Raw genomic sequence first — 19,789 nt, forward strand, 5'->3', positions numbered from 1 at the left:
ATGCAAATGTGTGGCGTACGAAGGCATAGCACGATCAAGCACCCAATGAGAGCTGCAAAGGAGTTTAAAATAATAATAATAATAATAATAAAACTAAACTGGGCCTGCAGGCGGTTAAGCTCGATACAATTGGGCCTTAAGCTTTTTTTTTTTTTTAACAATTTTCACGGCGTTTTTTAAGGCAAAAATAATTATTCACCCAAAAGTTTTGAAATATTCTTGGTAAGAAAATAGAAATAATGAGCAGTTATTTAATTGTGAGATGATTTTGTGGGGTGTTTTTAGAAATTGAAGAAAAATTATTAGGTATATTTAAGAAAAAAGGATAATTTTGTGTAAGAAAATAGTAATAATAAAAGGTATTAGAAGAAATTATGAGGGTGGGATTTGAAAGGGAGAGGGGATAACGTGTAAATGTGAGGCCAAATGAAGGTTGTGGAGGGTTTTCAAGGAACAGAATGAGAAAAAGGTAGAGAAAAGAAAAGGGAGAAAATAATAAATAGAGACTTGTGATGGGGCGAGGTGGCCATGTGGCGTACGCATCGTCAGCGCGCGCCCCACGCGCATCCCGTGTGGCGGAGCCTGGGCTCTCCAAACCCACGCCCTTTGAATGCGACTCCATTAATATCCCCTCCCCCGTTTTAACCTAATTACCTACCCCCTCTGTACTTCTTTCTTTTTTATTATTATTATTATTATTATTATTTCTTTATTTCATGCGTTTTCATTTGATTAATATTTAATAAAATTGGAATTATTTGAATCCTTTCCCAATCCATTACATATTTAAAAATAAATAAATACATATAATACTTTTTAAAAAATAATACATGCATGCCATCCATTTTCTCTCTTTAGAAGAGAAGACAAGGGGGAGGAAGCCAAATCAACTTTGTAATATATATATATATTTATATTATTCTCCATAATTGACTTTGAAAAAGAAACATAAAAATAAAATGTATCTCTTAAAATTATCAATTAATCCAATGCTAAATCACTCTTGAATAGTATTATATATATATATATAGATATTATTTTTTAAGTCTTACGTTGTCGGAGAAGCAATTTTCGTTGTTGACTACTACCTCAATTCTTTATATTTGAATAACTTTGTGTGTTGATTTCACAAACTCATGCACCTATCACATTCTACTTTTCTTAAATTATTAATTTGATATATAATTTTTTAATTTAATATGAAATAGGTTTAAAAACTCATTAATCTAATAAATTCATGAATATTTTAAAATATTTATAAATTTATTAAACTCGTAAATAATCAAAAAGTTTATTATATTTATATTTTAGATTATGGAGAATATTTTTGTTATCAAGACATGAAAGATATTCCAATGAAGAATATATTATCTTCGAGTCCAAACATAACCTTAGCAAAGGATATATAGTAACATTAAAATGCTGAATGGTGAAAAAACTATAAAATTTTAATTATTTTTTATATACATTTTAATCGAGGAGGGACAACTGTTCACTTCTTGTTCATTGTTTCTGGTGTATTTATGCAACACATTTACAAATGTTAATTAAACATAATTTAATTAATTAATGTATTTATTTTAAGTCAAATATGTTAGCTTATACACTGAGATTGTAGTTTGAAAATTAAAAATACAATAAAATAAAACTAATTTTATTATTGCAATTTATATTTTACTTTTTATTCTTTAAAAACTAATTTTATTTTTGTTTGTTTAATACAACAAAAGAATGAGATGCCATGGTTAACGTGGACGGAGCAATATATACACAAAATATGGCCGTATTATTTATTATTAAATAAATAAAACTTAAAATACTGCATCTACTCAGAATTGATATTAAATAATGTTAAATTAATATTTCGTTTGAATTATAATAAGTTTATAAATCATTAGAACATAAAAAAATCAAAATATTATTAAAATTTAAAATATTTAAAGAGTGATTTAATCATATATTTAAATACAATTTTAATATATGAATGGAGTGATACAAAAATAAAATAAAAAAGTAGTTCTATGGTTCTAAATTAATTATTAAATAAAATGTGAAAATATCAAAAATATAAGAACAAACAAAAATGACTACTGATATTTATATAATAATAATAATGGTAATAAATAATTGAACAAGATTCAATTTGCAGATTATGGGTGAATTATAAATTATTTTTTGAAAAAAAAAATAGTTTTGTTACGTTTTTAAACCTTTAGTGCTTATGCGCACTTGAAATTTTTTAAAGATAAAAATAAAATAAATAAATCAATTTCCTCCAGAATTTTTTTTGACAGACTCGAAACTATCTATTTTTTAAAATTCATTTGTAATATAAGATGGGTATCAAAATATATTTAAAAATGTAAAAAGAATAAAATACAAACAAGGTATTTTAAAATAAATTGTCAAAGTCTTCAGAGCATCTACTCTAATATATATATATATTTTTTGACTTATGTAAAATAAAAGTGGATACCAAGAATATGGTTGATCAAGTGAGGTGAGTAAAAATGCATGGATAAGGCCTTATTTCATCTATATATTTTTAAAATTTGATTAGCTCGATTTTTATTTACCCACACTATGAATTTTATATTATCATTTTTATTCGAATTTTATTTTATACGGTTGTTGTCATAAGTTAGTTTATAAAATATAAATTAATTTAGATATAAATCCACATTATCCTTTAAATTAGTAAGAGACTGTAATTAATTTAAATTAGTAATCATGAATTATTCTCCTCCTCCTTTTAATAATATAAGAGCAAGCAATCAGATTGTATTTTTAGCAATTTTTTTACAGAATCATTTTTATTCATAAGTCATAATAAAACAGTAAAATTGATGTTTTTGGAAGTTATAAAGTTAGATTAATACTTTAAGACAAACATAATAAATGAGAGAGTATAATTTTAAAAGTTGTTTATTAATTATTTCTTGAAACTTAATTTTAAAACATAAAATAAAAATTAGACTTATTATTTGAAATTGTAAATAAAAACTAGCTTCCCATTAGAAGTTTCTAGAAAAGTACTAAAAATTTAGTTAAATTAAGTTTTACTTTCTTTTAAATATTTTGTATATTATAAAAGAGTGTGATATGAGACAAGTCATTTTATTATAGCTATCCTTAAAAAGGAAAAAATATTCTAAATTATTATCGTCTAAATCAAATAAAAAAAATATCTATACTTTTTCGATCTTTCCAAAATTTTCTTTTTGACAAAATTTCTAATACGAATTTTTCGAAGAATATATTTGGATTAAAACGAATATCAAATGGGCTATTATGGAAAAAAATATATTTATTAAAATTACATTAAAAAAAAAAAATTATTCACTAATTTTAGGGAGGAGGGAAATGTTGTAGCGTGAATCGAGGAATGATTTTTCACACAAGCCATCACGTGTCAGGCAGCAGTATCACGTGAGCAGGAGGAGGTGACATCAGCGTCCACGGTGGCAACATTTTGATCCACGTTTCACCCAGCCGACTATATAATCCTTTGCCGATAGATGTTTATTCCTATCGAAACCACTGTAAGTGCGTAACCAGGTCAGGTCTAACCTTTCTTCTCCGTTGAATAATACCAAGCAGATAATAAAAAAGATTTAGAGAGAGAAAGTTACATGAAAAAGCCGAGAGTAATTAAGAGGAGATAGAAACGAAGATCAGTAGGAGCAACGAGGTGAGGGCGAAGAGTTTGGAGCGAGGAAGCTTCGGAAAGGACAAGGACGAGAGAGGATTTGGAGGAAGGAGTGTTGGATAGGTCAGAAATTCAGAGAGACTTCTTGCGAGGGGAGTTTTTAGAGAGAGAGAGAGAGAAAGAGATGGCGACTCCGTTGACAGGGCTACAACACCGGGACGGTGGCGGAGGAGTGGCTTTCTTGGCTAATTCTGTAAACAAAATGGATTCCACCTCGTCTCCGTCGTCGCCAAATGATTGTCTGAGGAGCTCCGAGCCTCAGTCTCCGATTCTTATTTTTCTTTTCTTCCATAAAGCAATTCGCAATGAGCTCGATACGCTTCACCGGCTGGCTATGGCGTTCGCCACCGGCCAGAGAGCAGATATTCGCCCATTATTTGGACGATACCATTTTTTGAGATCGATTTACAAGCACCACTCCAATGCTGAAGACGAGGTAATAATTTCTGATCCATTTATTTACGGATTTTGCCTGTATATGTCTCGCAAATTTTCTCCTTGTTTGCTTCTCTTTGGAACCTAGCATTAACGATCAACTTCCCTCGAATGTCTGGCTTCTGGTTTCCACATACGAAAACTGTTCAGTAGAACTCATTCCCATTCTTCTTCGATGCGGACTCCATTAAAGACGATTCGACCTCGTGAGACGATCTTCTTTAGGAATTACTGGATTCTGATGTCCGATGTGTCCAATTGCTAGCTTAATTAACGCCTCATGGTCGTGTACAGTCTAAGTCTGTCAATAAAGAAAATGTTCTTTGGGAGGAGAGTAAAATTGAAGAAATAATTTAGAGCATTGTTTTGTCCTTGCTTCATCGTCCATTTGCATTTCGAGTCATCAGATACCTTTTACTACTTTATGGAGTTTATGAGTGGCAATTTACCCCTTCGTTTTACTTCAGTATCCATTTTCAACAACGCAAAAAATTGAAATTGAAAAAATGGATATGGTGTGGCTGGTGTCCTTCAATCAAAGCTGAGCTCTGCTGTTGTTTGTAAGGAAAGATTTCAACTGAATTTAGTTCGGAGGGGATGGTAAGGATACGGAGAATTCAACAATAATGAGCTTGTACATAAAATTAAATATGCAAGGAGCTATCAGGTATGTTCCGACCGAAGGCTGCTATGTTGTAGGGCTCCCGCGCTTTACTAATAGTTGTTTCGATCGAAAGGAGAGGGGCGACGCTGAACCAGTTGGCTTTTTTTTTTATTGGTTGAAATATGAATTTCTTGTGCCTTTTGCTGCTTCCTGCTCGAAAAAGGAGTGAAGAAGCTGTCTTAAAATGGTTCTAATGATCCATGGGATATTATTTTGCAACACTGAGCTTTCTATCCTATATTCTATCAAAATGGCTATAGGATTCAAAAACACATTGCCGTGTGTGAACAGCCAAAAGTTACAGGCATAATCTTGTTTCTCGGAAGGATATTTCAATAATCCTTTTTTCTTCCGCTCTTTTTCTTCCTACTTGCTGCTAGAATTCTTACTTCTGAAAACATAAATTTGGACTTGCAGGTAATCTTTCCTGCACTTGATATTCGTGTGAAGAATGTAGCTCAGACCTATTCCCTTGAGCACAAGGGTGAAAGCAATCTGTTCGATCATCTTTTTGAGCTTCTTAATTCTAATACACAAAATGATGAAAGCTTCCCAAGGGAGTTAGCGTCCTGCACTGGTGCCCTAAAGACATCTGTGAGCCAGCACATGGCTAAGGAAGAAGAGCAGGTACTCTTTCACTGCTGTCCATGTCTCCCTAGTATCTTTTGCAAACCTCTGATCACTAATTAGTTCCATCTTACAAATGCAGTGTTTAATTGCAGTCAACATCATACTTCTGTTGAAGAAATACATCAATTTTGCACACTAAAAAAACTGTAGATGCTATTAATATATTCTACTTATAATATCTTACCAGTCCACACTCTTACTGTATGTGTAATAAAAAATCTGAATTTAACATATAGTTTATATGGTATGATTAAATGGGACTGGGTGAGAGATATCTATGTGTCCACCAAAAATTATTTAAATTGGACAGGAAACTACCATGATCTATGATTTGATTTATTAAAAGAGGTGGAATTTGGGTATATTTTTTTGGCTGCATGTCCAGTGATACAAATGCACTTTTTCTGATGCATATTCTTTGTATCTTCACTATATTCATTTTCCAGGTATTTCCCTTGCTTATAGAAAAGTTCTCCTTGGAAGAGCAGGCATCTCTCGTTTGGCAGTTCTTCTGCAGTATTCCTGTGTACATGATGGCTCAATTTCTGCCTTGGCTTTCATCATCTGTTTCACCCGATGAATTTCAGGATCTACAGAAATGCTTAAACAAGGTGGTCCCCGAGGAAAAGCTTCTCCAACAGGTATAGGTTTTACTTGGGTTCTTTCTTCTGATTTGCCAATTTTATTTATTGACGATTACCGATACTTTTTATGGTAGGTCATATTTAGTTGGACGGAAGCGAGAAGTTGTGACTATGTATCAACAAGTTGCTTGGATGATGCTCAAGTTGGATATCATACAGATTCTACAACAAATACATCACATCATCAAATAGAAAATGTAAATTGTGCTTGTGAATCGACCAGCCGTGGGAAAAGAAAATATTTGGAGTCAAATTCTGATACATCAGATTATGTGGCAACTCATCCAATCAATGAAATACTGTTCTGGCATAATGCCATCAAAAGAGAATTGAATGACATTGCTGAGGAGGCTAGGAAGATACAACTTTCTGGGAACTTTAGCAATCTATCAACTTTTAACGAGAGGTTGCAATTCATTGCAGAAGTTTGCATTTTTCATAGGTATATTATTCTCACTCTTTGTTGTACAGATAGTTGAAATATGTCAGAGTGAAAAAGAGAGAGAAATTGTGGCAAGAGAAATCAATGTGAAATAATTTTCCATAATTTGGCTGTAGTTTTTGAAAAAAATTCTATCATTAAGAACGTAGTTATATTTCAAAATTTTATATGAGATGCCTTTTAATTTTTTATTGTTATGCATGCATATTTTTATTGCACACAGTTCATATTCATTCAACTATTTTATTGATATTATTCCAACAAAACTTGAATTACTCACCCCTCTTTTCCCATTACAGTATTGCTGAGGACAAGGTAATCTTTCCTGCAGTAGATGGAGAGTTTTCTTTTCTACAGGAACACGCTGAAGAAGAAAGTCAATTCAATGAGTTTAGGAGCCTGATTGAAAAAATTCAAAGTGCAGGGGCTAATTCTACTTCAAGAGCTGAATTTTACGTGAAGTTGTGTTCTCATGCTGATCAAATAATGGATACCATTAAGAGGCACTTTCATAATGAAGAAGTTCAGGTACACCCTTCCTGATCTTATTGCAATTTTCTTTCTCCATTTTTTTATGGCCGGCTTAAACAATGCCGAAAGTTAATTGTAATTGTACCCCAGTATTATACAACCATCAATTTCCAAGAAAGAATATAAGAGTGCCTTTGTAGATGATAAATGTGATACCTTATGAAAATGAATGTATCTTGCATTGTCTGAAAAATGAGTTGAATCTGTATTGATTCCCTTGGTTTTTAGGTTCTTCCACTTGCTAGAAAGCACTTCAGTTTCAAGAGACAACGGGAACTTTTGTATCAAAGCCTGTGCATGATGCCCTTGAAATTGATTGAACGTGTTTTGCCATGGCTGGTAGGATCATTGAAAGAAGATGAAGCTAGAGATCTTCTTGAGAACATGCAGTTGGCAGGTTTGTTGATGTAACTAGTTTTTTTTGTTCTTTTTAAGAGACAAACTTTTGAAATTTGTACTGCAAATGTTTATTTATTTATTTGTTGTTGTTAAGATTAGTATCAGTAGTGGTTCTGATAGCTTATAATTCTTTGAATCAGCTCCAGCTAAAGATACTGCTCTTGTGACTCTCTTTTCTGGTTGGGCTTGCAAGGCCCGTAATAATGGTTCGTGCCTGTCTTCAAGAGCAGTTGGTTGTTGTGCAGTTACAAGGCTCACTGACATTGAAGAAGACATTATTCAATCATCTTGTTCTTGTACCCTTGCATTGATTGCAAGGGAAGGTCCAAAGTCAGATCCCGAAACTAATGTTACTGTTAAGAGGCCAGCCATACGCAATAATATTCCTATGCCATGCAAAACTTGTGATGGCCGTATTGCTTCGGAGACTGTTAATGTCCAGCAACAGTGTTGTAGGGATCAGTCCTGCCGAGTTCCAGCTTTAGGAGTAAACAGCAAGAATCTGGGGTTAAGTTCTATTTTCACATCCAAGTCTATGCGATCCTTATCTCCCAGCTCTTGTGCACCATCTCTCAATTCCAGCCTTTTTTCATGGGAAACAGATTGTGCGTCTTCTGATGTTGGGTCTGCAGGCCGTCCCATTGATACTATTTTTAAATTTCACAAAGCTATACGCAAAGACCTGGAGTATTTAGACGTGGAATCAGGAAAACTTAGTGATTGTGGTGGAACATTTCTCCGGCAATTTATTGGAAGATTTCGCCTTCTATGGGGGTTATATAGAGCTCATAGTAATGCTGAAGATGATATTGTATTTCCTGCGCTGGAATCCAAAGAGGCATTGCATAACGTAAGTCACTCGTATACACTAGATCATAAGCAGGAGGAAAAATTATTTGAGGACATTTCATGTGTTATCTCTGAGATTTCATTCCTCCATGAAAGTCTGCATGAGGTTTCGTTGGATGAGAACTTTTCTAGGAGTGATGTTGGCTCTGTTAATGTGGCGGGGAAGGATTGTAATAGAAAGTACAATGAGCTTGCTACAAAGCTTCAAGGAATGTGCAAATCTATAAGAGTTACCCTGGATCAGCATATTTTTAGGGAAGAACTTGAACTTTGGCCGCTGTTTGGGAAACACTTCTCCGTGGAGGAGCAAGACAAAATAGTTGGTCGTATTATTGGGACCACAGGTGCTGAAGTTCTTCAGTCAATGTTGCCATGGGTAACATCTGCACTTACTCAGGATGAACAGAATACTATGATGGATACATGGAAGCAAGCAACGAAAAACACTATGTTCAATGAATGGCTTAATGAATGTTGGAGAGGGACTGCTTCATCTACTCTAAATGGTGCAACATCGGAAGCTAGTGTTGCTGAAAAAGGTTTGTGGCATATTCTATTGCTCTCACACTTGTGTTAGATGATTCCTCAATTATTCAGCAATGAAGAAAAATGTATATTGCATATCTTTCTCTCTCCTTCCAGATTCTGGGCTTATTGGGAGCTTGGATCAGAATGATCAAATGTTCAAGCCTGGTTGGAAAGATATTTTTCGCATGAACCAAAATGAACTGGAATCAGAAATCAGAAAGGTTTATCAGGACTCGACTCTTGATCCAAGGAGAAAAGCATATCTCGTGCAGAATCTTATGACCAGGTTTGGTTTGATATAATATTTTAAGATTTTTTTTCAATTATGTTTTATCTTACTCCGAATTGAATAGTAAAAGTTACTGCAAGCCTACGATGAAAGTTAAATTAATTTCTCGCTATTGTTTTGAATTAGTCGCTGGATTGCTGCACAGCAGAAACTACCTCAAGCAAATGTAGAAGATAATTCCAATGGTGAAGATGTAGTGGGACGAACACCATCTTTTCGCTGTGCTGAGAAAAAAGTGTTTGGGTGTGAACATTACAAAAGAAACTGCAAGCTTCTTGCTGCTTGCTGTGGAAAGTTGTTTACTTGTCGATTCTGTCATGACAATGTCAGCGATCACTCAATGGACAGGTATCATTTCGGGATTTACATCACATTCTATTTATATTTCCCCCCTCTGATATTTAGTCTTATGATTTTAGAAAAGCAACATCAGAGATGATGTGCATGAACTGTCTAACAATTCAACCGGTTGGGCCAGTATGCACAACACCTTCTTGCAATGGATTATCAATGGCAAAATACTATTGCAATATTTGCAAATTTTTTGATGATGAAAGGTACAAATTCTGATACTTTATCATTTTGATAAATATGATATATGATATTATATCTGTGGCTTGATAAGACCACAAGGGAAGTGATATTCTCAAATGAGATAGATAGAATAATGCGCCGATAATGTTTTATTAACAATTTTGCACATAACATCAGATGAATTTTTTCACATCAGATACAAATGATTGCTTTGATTATTAATATTTGATAAAATTTTCCATTCTCAAGATTGGATATAATTTTTATTCCCGTTCATATCTTGACTTGCATGCTGTGAAGGGCTGATAAATGGTGACTGCAAGTCAGATTCATGAGTTTACTTTAAAGGGTTGATAAACGGTGACTTCGGCATTAAAGAACTGTTTTACAATAGTTCTTGACAGGGCTGAAAGCAATAGCTTGATAGCCTTCATACATGGCTGACAATAGGCAGTTCTTAGCCGACTGAAATGTTTATGGATACAATTCTCAGCTGCTGACATCTATGGATAAATAAAAAGGAGAGACTAATTTCTTTTCCCAGGAGGTTGTCGAGTGAGTCAGTTTTTAACTCACTCAAAATTTAGTGAACAGAATACTAAAAATCAAACTGATAATATGTTCAAATCTGGTCACAAAATTAGACTGCCTCAGAAAGTTCAAATATTGTACCAAAATGACCAAACAAGCTTAACATATCAGCATCCACACAAAATAGCCAAAGCTCCCGACTAACTACAAATCTTCAGAAAGCCAATATAGGTTATTAACTTCATCGTTTGTTCAACTTCAAGGTTCAACGATGGGAGAATTTTGTTCTTGTGCCTTGCATAATGTTTTTTGTAGCTATCCTATTTCATTGGATTATTCCAATTGTAATGTTTTCACTCATCTGGTTTGTTTACTCTTGCCTTGTAGGTTCATTTCATCAATGAAATTCATTTCTTATTTAGCTTTTTTTAAAAGTGTTCTAAAAGAACAGGAATCTAGCTAGATCCCTTTTTTTTTTATTATTATTATTCTTTCCTTAAGAGTGCGCTGCACTCTTTATGTTAATTATAAACTCCTAATTTTTTTTTTTTTTTTTTGGATAATTGTCACGACTGTGCACCAGGGCTGTGTATCATTGCCCATTTTGTAACTTGTGCCGTGTTGGGAAGGGTCTTGGAATTGATTTCTTCCATTGCATGATTTGCAATTGCTGCCTTGGTATAAAGCTGGAGAACCACAAGTGCCTGGAGAAAAGTTTAGAGACAAATTGTCCCATCTGTTGTGACTTCTTATTTACATCCAGTGCAACAGTCAGACCGCTACCCTGTGGTCATTACATGCATTCAGCATGCTTTCAGGTTTGAAGTATTTTCTTACCGGCTTCTGGATAATTTAACTGCTCTGTTTAGTTGGTGTGCTGTTCTTCTGTATAATGAGTTTAGGACATTGATGTTATATGACATTCTGGTGTTTGTAGGCATACACATGCAGCCATTATACCTGTCCTATTTGCAGCAAGTCCTTGGGAGATATGGCGGTAAGGGATTTGTCAATTCTTTTTGTTGATTTATTGTGCTTATTCTGCCTCACATTTTCTTATGTTTAATGTTTTTTTTTTCTTGGTGGTGATTTTTTTGGTGGGGGAGGGGGTGGTTTTAATTATTTGATTCCCGTAAATTAATCCCACAAGAAAATCTTATGAGCTAAATCTTTGAGCTATCAAAAAAGATTGACCAGGAAAATAGATACAAGCAGACAATTTTTGTTCTTATTCTCAGCTTGAACTCACCCTTTCTTTATGATTCAGGACCTTTTTTTTTTACTCAGTAGAATACTTGGTTATTTTCTTGATTGAATTCTTGTATTTATACAACATTGGACTATGTGGAATAAAAAAGCACAGTATGAATTCTGCTAAGAAAGGCGAACATTACTGGGAAAAAATTTAGGATATACTAGAACGTGAATCAGACAAGGATTCGACAAGGTCAATAATAACCTATTCTTGCCTAGTCTATCTCCTGCTCTCTTCCTCCAAGCTTCCGCTCTTTTCTTTCCACTCCCTTTAATCCTCTACTGTGTAATTTGTCATAATGACCTAGAATGTATATTTATATAATTAAAACTTTTAATTGCACACATTTTGTTTAGTGTAAAAGATAATTGAGAATTTTTTTTTGTCTAATTTTAACTTCAACGCGATTGCATATTTTATGGTTAAACTTTGTTCCACCATATTGTAACTATATTTTTTATGGATGGTTTGTTTGCCTATGATTTCAAAACATAACGAATTTTAAGTAGATTTTGTTGTTTATCATCCTATAAAATTAAATTATATTTTTTATATGAGAAAAACTACATGACAGCTATAATTTCTTGTTTTTTTTATAATTTTAAAACAATCATTTAAACATAAATTTCAACAACCTAATGGGCAAGTATATCATGCTTTTAGAGTATTCACTAATGAAGCACACCATCGTCATCTTTATATTTAAACTTTGTATGCATTGTACCTTCATCTTTTTTGGTTTGTTTGTGCGTAGGATTTTGAGTAATTCAAATTCTAATGAAGTTTAAATGAATTTCGTTGTCTATGATTTATTTATTATTTTTTTTTTTTTTCTAGAATGCTATATTTCGGCATATAAAGCAAAATTGAATAAGATTTTTCATATTGTTTTGTAATACGTTCTCAGGTTTATTTCGGCATGCTTGACGCCCTGTTGGCTACTGAGGAGCTGCCAGAAGAGTACAGGGATCGTTGCCAGGTACATTCTAATATTTCTTCTTTGTTTGGTGGTTTGGCTTTTGAGAGAGCTGGGTGGCATTATGATCAATTGTTCTTAGCCGATAATGTAACTGCTGCATCATTGCACGAAAAATAGAACCTCAACTTCTTCCTACCCCTCGAACATGCAACAACACACACAAAAGAAGAAAGAAGTTCATCTTTAACCCTTTTACTTGGCTGAGTAATCCAGTTCTAATTTTGAAATTTTAGTTTCATCAAAGTCAACTATGGACTCAAATAAGTGGTGATATTAAAACCTTGCATTGATTCAGTTGCTCTTTCTAGGAGATGCACGTTTAGGTACTGAGTTTTCTTGAAGCTAGTATCATAAAGATAATACGTTGAACTAATGCAACAATTCTAAAATGTTTAAAAGCTATGGTTCTATAAAACGAAGTGATATTTTTAGCCATTATGTTTCTGCAGATGTTTATATCATAAATTAAGGTGTTAAAAAAGTAGTCTAATGATGATGTGGAATCCAGGACATATTGTGCAATGACTGTGAGAGGAAAGGCGCATCAAGGTTTCATTGGTTATATCATAAATGTGGGTATTGTGGATCATACAACACCCGGGTAATCAAGAACGATGCATACGCGGGCTGCCCCTCTTCCAACCAATGAGTGAGAGATTTCTTTCTTTTACGGTGACAAAAGTAAATACACGTTTCTATGGCTTTCATTTGTACATATTATATCAATTCCTCTCCACCAGGAAACTGGTTTTTTGTTACATCTAATACACGTTGTGCATATCAGTCTATGTACATGCCTGCCCCTTTGCTGATCCGTTTTATATGGCTTCAAGATTCATCATGCGAACTGTAAATCGAATTTACTTCCGGATGCAATGTTCATAGAACATCATCTATTTACCACTTCAATTATACTATAGAAATTCTCTTTATCTTTTTATTGAGTGATCTTTCCCCTCGTTGCATGCATTGGCATTTCCTTTTTGTTTGGAAATGATATGCTGTTCATTGTCTTCATTCTGGATTCCAAATTGTGTGTTGATATGATTTGGAGTCCTTGCCTATTGTGTCAATGATCAGGTCCATGCAAGGTTTTGTTAGATTCTGGGTTGAAATGTATTTCCTTCTAGTTGGTCAAGTTTTAAAAGTAACTAGGCCCTCAAATTTGTAAAGCATATTTTTTCGATGCCCTATTTCACAAGTGTCGGAGATTTTGAGGATTTTTCTTGGGAAAGCATAATGTACGTATTTGTTAAAATTATTGAATGGAGCAAGATTTTAAGGAAAGACTTGAGGCAAGATTATTGCTATTTTTTAAAATTTATGTTTTTATCATTATTATTTTTTAATATCATTTGTCACTCAATGAAGGTCATATTAGTAATTGGACTCCATTGTATTGGTTTCTTATTCCAACATCTTTTAGGGTAAAATTATTATTTTCCATAGTGTAACACTGTGCGTGCATGTATATAATTATATAAGTCAACATGATTATTAGGGTTAAAAATTAGAAGATATTATTTACAACTAATCAAATATCATTAATTACACTTTTTTTGTTTTTTGGTTAAGTTTTCATGTAATCACCAAAGCACTAAACTAACTTTACTAGAACATGTTCTATAAAATTTTGAGCAAAAAGTGTTAAAATGCCGAAAAACAAGTTGAAATTTAAAATCTTTTTGTCTAAATATCTCCAAAAGTTATGGAAAATTTTGAACCACATAAAATAAAAGGAAGACCTAATTCCTTCCAAAATTAAAATTTAACAACAAATGATGGGAAAATAGTTAGGGAGAAATGAAAAATTAGTAAAATTATCTTCTAATTTAACATCAAATATTCATTCACATCAAAGAAAATTGCATGAGTCTAAAAAATAAAAAATAAAAAATAAATAACTCAATAATGTCAATGAAACAAAGATTGGGACAAAATTTAGTTTGATTTAAGCATAAAGAGCAAGTATTGAATTGTTGAAAATAAATAAATAAATAATGGAGAAGGAAAGATTTGAAGTTTTAATTATTCCATAACCGTTACGAGGCAAATGTTGTTCTTCCTTATTCCCCCGAAAAAACCAAAACCTTCCGACTCTGCCAACGTTTTACTCCAAGCCACGCCAAAGCCTTCACCCCTCACCTTTAAACCACCGACCCACCTCCTCTCGTAATCTGAAGCTCATGGCTATGGAGCCTGAAAGATCAAAGCCACTGCACAACTTCTCCATGCCCTATCTCACATGGGGTTCACAAAGATTCCTCAAGTGTATCAACCTTCCTTCCAACTCCAATAAATCCAACCCCCCGAACTTCACCAACCTTTCTTCTCCGATGAATCATGTAACACACAAACCAAGTAACGGGAACAACCATCGAACCAGTTCCATCCAGGAATCGAAGAAACCCAAATTTTCAATCGTTGATGAAGCGGGCGGAGACGAATCCGCTGCGGCCAGGCCGTGGAATTTGAGGACTCGCAGAGCAGCTTGTAAGGGTCCTCAAGATGAGAGGAATTTGGAATTGGGTTCATCTAAGAATGAGAAGGAGAAGAATCGGAGTGCGTTAATTGTATCCCTATCGAAAGAGGAGATCGAAGAGGACTTTGGGGTGCTGGTCGCTAGGCTACCGAGGAGGCCAAAGAAGAGGCCTAGAGCTGTACAGAAGCAATTGGATGTAAGAACATGGAATCCCAGTTGTTTCATGAGGTTTGAATGCTTAATGATTTTACTCATCATTTTGATTTTTTGCAGACGCTTTTTCCTGGGCTGTTTCTTACTCAAATTACTCCGGATTCCTATAAACTTGCTGATTAAAAGCTTCGAATTGTTTTCTGTTACAATAATGGAAGTGTAAATAATTACCAAAATCAAATCTGAAGTTACTTTAAATTTTGTTTGCCAAGTTTCTTGGGTGTTCTGTTCGCTGTATAATTCTTCAACTATCTGAAATGCAATGCAAGGCTTATTGGTTCTTGAGTTCATACTGTTCATGTTTTGTTGGGCAACTAAACATTATAAAGTGCATATTTGATTCATTTTTCTAATTTTTATCTTTTTGATCTTTTCTGGGGGGAGGAATATTGGAACCTCTAACCTTGGTCCTCTCATCATCTGATTCTCAAAAGGTAGATTCTCAAAAGGTAGAACGTAAGAATTGTTTGGGACTAGGCACGACCCTTCTTTTTAACCAGACAATTGGAGGTGCGAATCTTGCTCTACCGCTCTCCCTTTCTTTTTAAAGAAAGAACTCTAGTGAATGGCTAAGAGGAAGTGCCTTTGGTTTGGTATGGTATTTTTCGACAGGTGAAGTAGCAATAATGTGAGCCTTATCCAATCCCTTTTACACGATCAAATTATTCTACTCCTCTCTTTGTTTGTGTATATAAGTTTGATACAGAAAGGGGTGCTCTGCTTCATGACTTGGTTAGGAATTGTTCCTCCTTCAGGGAATTTATTTCACAAGAAAAACTCGTACTCTCATTCAAGAAATTGTATTAGTCCCTTTTATAAGGTGTCTAATGATCATTTCAGCACCATTTTTAATCAGTTTGTCAGCAATTTGAGTGAGATCAAATCTTTTCTTGCTTGCCTATTTGTTGAACCTTCTGCAGTCCTTCACCAGTATGATCATATCCACTTTTATTTCAACATCTGAGGTTTCGGGTTCCACTTGTTCGCCACAAATTATTGTTGCCATCCATTAGATGTGTAACGGCTTAAGCCCACCGCTAGCAGATATTGTTCTCTTTGGGCTTTCCCTTTCGAACTTCCCCTCAAGGTTTTTAAAACGCGTCTCTTCCTAAAGGTTTCCACACCCTTGTAAAGAATGGTTCGTTCTCTTCCCCAACTGATGTGGGTTCCAATGATGGTTGGCCACAAAGCATTGTTGCCATCCAATAGATGCATGTCAATTCTACAAGCAGAGCATGTAATGAGCTGCTGCAGCTCCTACAAAAAGATGGAGCAGCTTTCAGGTAATACGCAGTTCCTCCTTTTTGCAGCATATCAAAGGTTCTTACAGCGAGTTTGTGGCTGTGTAATGCAACGAGTTAGTGGATTTCATTACTTCTCGAGGGGATCCATAAGAAGTCTGCTTGCTATGCAAGAGCTTGAGAGTGTATATCATGTGTACATTAATGACTACAACGCTCAGCATCGTTTGAGGTATCGAAATATGCTTATGTTACCTCTATTTACCGTGTAAAGTAGTCGTCGTGTTAGATGCTAAATCCAAACAATTGGATGAAGTATGGCTTCCTCCGAGCCTGATATCTTCAATGAGAGATACAACAACATAAATTCTATCCTAAGTTGCCTCAAGTGAAAGATGAGCTAACTAACATTAATTGAGTATGGTTTTATAAGAATCAATCGTCCATGGCTCCACATTATCCCTGAAATATGGGTAAAGGCAAAATGTGAGAGATTTTTTATCTTTTAATATTATTTTTGAAAATGGTAGGTTTAGGTAGGAAGCTTTGTCATTTCTTGCATGACAGTGTAAGCATCCTTTAGCAATGGTCCCATCTTGAAAGCAACGAAAATAGCCTCCCCAGTTTCATCTACTTCCTTCAGTGCCTAAAACCCTTCTTTCTAATAAGAAATTTTCAAACCAAAACCAGAAAAAAAACCCTCGTTTCTAATAAGAAATCAGCGAGGTTTGTACCATCTTAGGAGAAAAAGGCATCCAAACAAGATACCCTTCAAAAGTTATTATACCATTAGCTGTAAACATGGATCAAAAAAGACACTAAAAACATCATATCTTTGCAGAGAGGGAGAGAGAGAGAGAGAGAATATGAACAAGAATGGCAGAGCCAACTTAGGAAGGTGCTGTTGTTTCTCTGTCTCCTTTGGTTTTGACATGTTCATATGCATGAGATGAGAATGCCACAGCCTCCAAACAAAATCTGCCTTATCTGTTTCAGTTTACAGATTAGCAACTTGCAGGGGTTTGAGATATGTGGCATAATTTGTGTGATGAAATTCAGTGACCAAAAGCTTAACAAAAAGTAAAAAAAAATTACTTCCTGTTCTTCTTTTCTTTGCTACCACGTAAAAGAGAACTCAAGCCAAAGATTTTTGAAGTTTCTTTGGTGATATAAGGAGGTGGTACGTTCAAAATGGGGTTTACATAAAGATTGTTGCCATATAACCCTCCTTGATTCTTCTTCTGAGGCTTTTGGAGCTTTGAATGTGAATTTGCAGCAGAGCTTGAAGACGGCAACTTTGACTTGCCCTCTGAAACTGAATGGTGTCTCTGCAGCTGAGGACTCTGGCTTTTCACATCCTTCGATGGCATTCCTTTTGGGATTTGCACTGAACCAGTTGAATAGCTTCGTGATAGTAATGGTAGCGAGAAAAATGAACTCTTTCTACTGTCATAAGTAACACTGTTACTTCTTCGGAAACCCCAGAAAGATTTGGACCGATTTTTCTTCTCAGAATCAGAATTCATGACATGAGTTGATTCCTCTGTGTTCACTTTCTTGAAATTCTCAGTGGCTACAGCAGGGGGAAGAGGAGGGAGTGAGGAAGGTAAACATGGCGCATTCTCACGTTGATGGGTTCGTTTAATTTGCATAAATTTCTGCTGATTCTGAGTGGGAACGATGACGCCATTGAAGAAGAGCTCGTCAGCAGAAGAGGACTCATAATCAAAGCTACCACTGACACAAAATTCGAATTCCGAATTCGAATCTAACAGCGATATGTCTGTACCAGGAGGTTCACGCGGCTGGATGGGCAACATCTCTGAAAGAACAAGCTCATTTGACAGTGAAATTCAAGGCGAACATTTTGTCGAACGCGTGATGGGCACTAAACTTATACAAAAACTTCCAGTCAAAAAACGTCAGGGGAAAGCATAAACTCAAATATAAAGCGAAAAGAAACACAAAGAAATGGTCGAACACTGAGAGAATCGAAGAATTGGGTATTGAAAATCAGAGGACAGAGAGAGAGAAACAAAAGCCAAAGCGACAGTTGTGGGGGATCGAAGAGGCGGAAAATGATGAGAAATTGCAGAGTTCAGAGATGGAATGTTCTTACGAAAAGAAAATGAAGGGAGAAACAGAAAAGGAGAGATCGTTTTCAGACGCTGCCAGAGAACCGAAACGAAACAAAACAAAACAGAAAGGCGAAGCAATAATTGACGAAACTGCAATTTTCGAGGCAAAGAAGAAAAAGAAGAGAGAGAGAGAAGGGTCCTGTTAATGAAGTGGGGAAGGTTCTTCAAAAGAGGCGTTATTATCACCGACGAAGACGAAGAAATAATGCAAAGTCACCTCGTCGGCCATGGCTACTGAGATTTGAGAACTTGATTCGATTCTCTTTCAAAAAAACTTATCAAGTCTGAATCTTTTTATCATGGATGTTTCAGCAGTTGCGGTTGCTGCAAAGTACAAATTAATCAATTATTCAGTAATTATATGGTTTTCAAATTTTTGTTCATAAAAAATTCTAATTTTTTTAAACAATTTAGTTTTAAAAATTAGGGGTTGAGTGGTAACTATATTAACCCAATTCAAAAGTTGAATAATTTGATGGTCACATTTATTTAGTTTCACTGCATTATTATAATAATTTAGTAGGTGGACCACTACAAAATTTAAATCCCAATTTTTGGGTAACCCCCATTCAATAATTGTTCCACAAAACTCATATTTTATTTCACTTTTCTATTTATTTATGGGAGTTTCAGCCTCTCATTCCAAATAATAATAATAAAAAAATAACAAAAAGTAACCATTTAATTTGCCTCATTTTGTTTTTGTTCCATCCTTTCGTACCAAAATGGTAATAATAATAATAATAAAAAAATGTCTTTTTACCTTTTCGGTAAAATTGTTCACATTATACCATACTTGCTTTTCCCTAGGTTTGCGTTAATAGTTAATTTTAAAAGATGTCAAATTTTATATTTTATATTTAATAATTATTAAATTTTATATTTATGTTTAGGGTTTAGGTTTACTGAACTATTAATATATTTAAAAGTATAGATATTGACATTTGTATTTTTATCCTATTATTAAACTTATTTAGTATGATTTTTTTTTTTTATTAAAGGCTTATTGTTTATATTTTTCAAGACTAAAAATTTGATTATTTCTCATTTAATTACTACCTCTTTTTATTTTAGTTCATGTTCGGAAATAATTTTTTTAAAAAAATACACATTATTTAACATTTATTAAAGTTTCGTGTGAATTGAAATATATTTGACCCTTGACTAGTTTTTATTTATTTTTATTTTTTTTTATTATTATTATTATTATGTCATCTGTTTTTTTTTTTTTTTTTTTTTTTTTTTTTTTTTTTTTTTTTTTTTTTTTTTTTTTTTTTTTTTTTTTTTTTTTTTTTT

The 19,789-nt window shown here is 34.0% G+C and overlaps 3 protein-coding genes across 3 annotated transcripts; 2 read left to right on the forward strand and 1 right to left on the reverse strand.

The window, feature by feature from the left end:
* Nucleotides 1-3,833: 3,833 nt before the first annotated feature.
* On the forward strand, nucleotides 3,834-13,436 carry LOC111496479 (zinc finger protein BRUTUS-like). The gene is made up of 14 exons (XM_023146931.1): nucleotides 3,834-4,145; nucleotides 5,226-5,435; nucleotides 5,885-6,079; nucleotides 6,157-6,524; nucleotides 6,824-7,052; nucleotides 7,284-7,452; nucleotides 7,595-8,842; nucleotides 8,946-9,117; nucleotides 9,247-9,468; nucleotides 9,540-9,677; nucleotides 10,769-11,003; nucleotides 11,123-11,182; nucleotides 12,348-12,419; nucleotides 12,928-13,436. Exons 1-14 carry the CDS (start codon nucleotides 3,834-3,836, stop codon nucleotides 13,066-13,068), a joined length of 3,771 nt encoding a protein of 1,256 aa, XP_023002699.1. The 3' UTR covers nucleotides 13,069-13,436.
* A 1,005-nt stretch (nucleotides 13,437-14,441) lies between these two features.
* Nucleotides 14,442-15,398, forward strand: LOC111496487. The gene is made up of 2 exons (XM_023146944.1): nucleotides 14,442-15,097; nucleotides 15,175-15,398. Exons 1-2 carry the CDS (start codon nucleotides 14,606-14,608, stop codon nucleotides 15,235-15,237), a joined length of 555 nt encoding a protein of 184 aa, XP_023002712.1. The 5' UTR covers nucleotides 14,442-14,605; the 3' UTR covers nucleotides 15,238-15,398.
* Nucleotides 15,399-17,446: 2,048 nt separating this feature from the next.
* On the reverse strand, nucleotides 17,447-18,175 carry LOC111497353. Its single transcript, XM_023148140.1, has one exon. It carries the CDS (start codon nucleotides 18,173-18,175, stop codon nucleotides 17,447-17,449), a length of 729 nt encoding a protein of 242 aa, XP_023003908.1.
* Between the last annotated feature and the right edge of the window lie 1,614 nt (nucleotides 18,176-19,789).

The sequence above is a fragment of the Cucurbita maxima genome, unplaced genomic scaffold (genome assembly GCF_002738345.1).
Source record: "Cucurbita maxima cultivar Rimu unplaced genomic scaffold, Cmax_1.0 Cma_Scf00002, whole genome shotgun sequence".
In the NCBI taxonomy this organism is placed as follows: domain Eukaryota; kingdom Viridiplantae; phylum Streptophyta; class Magnoliopsida; order Cucurbitales; family Cucurbitaceae; genus Cucurbita; species Cucurbita maxima.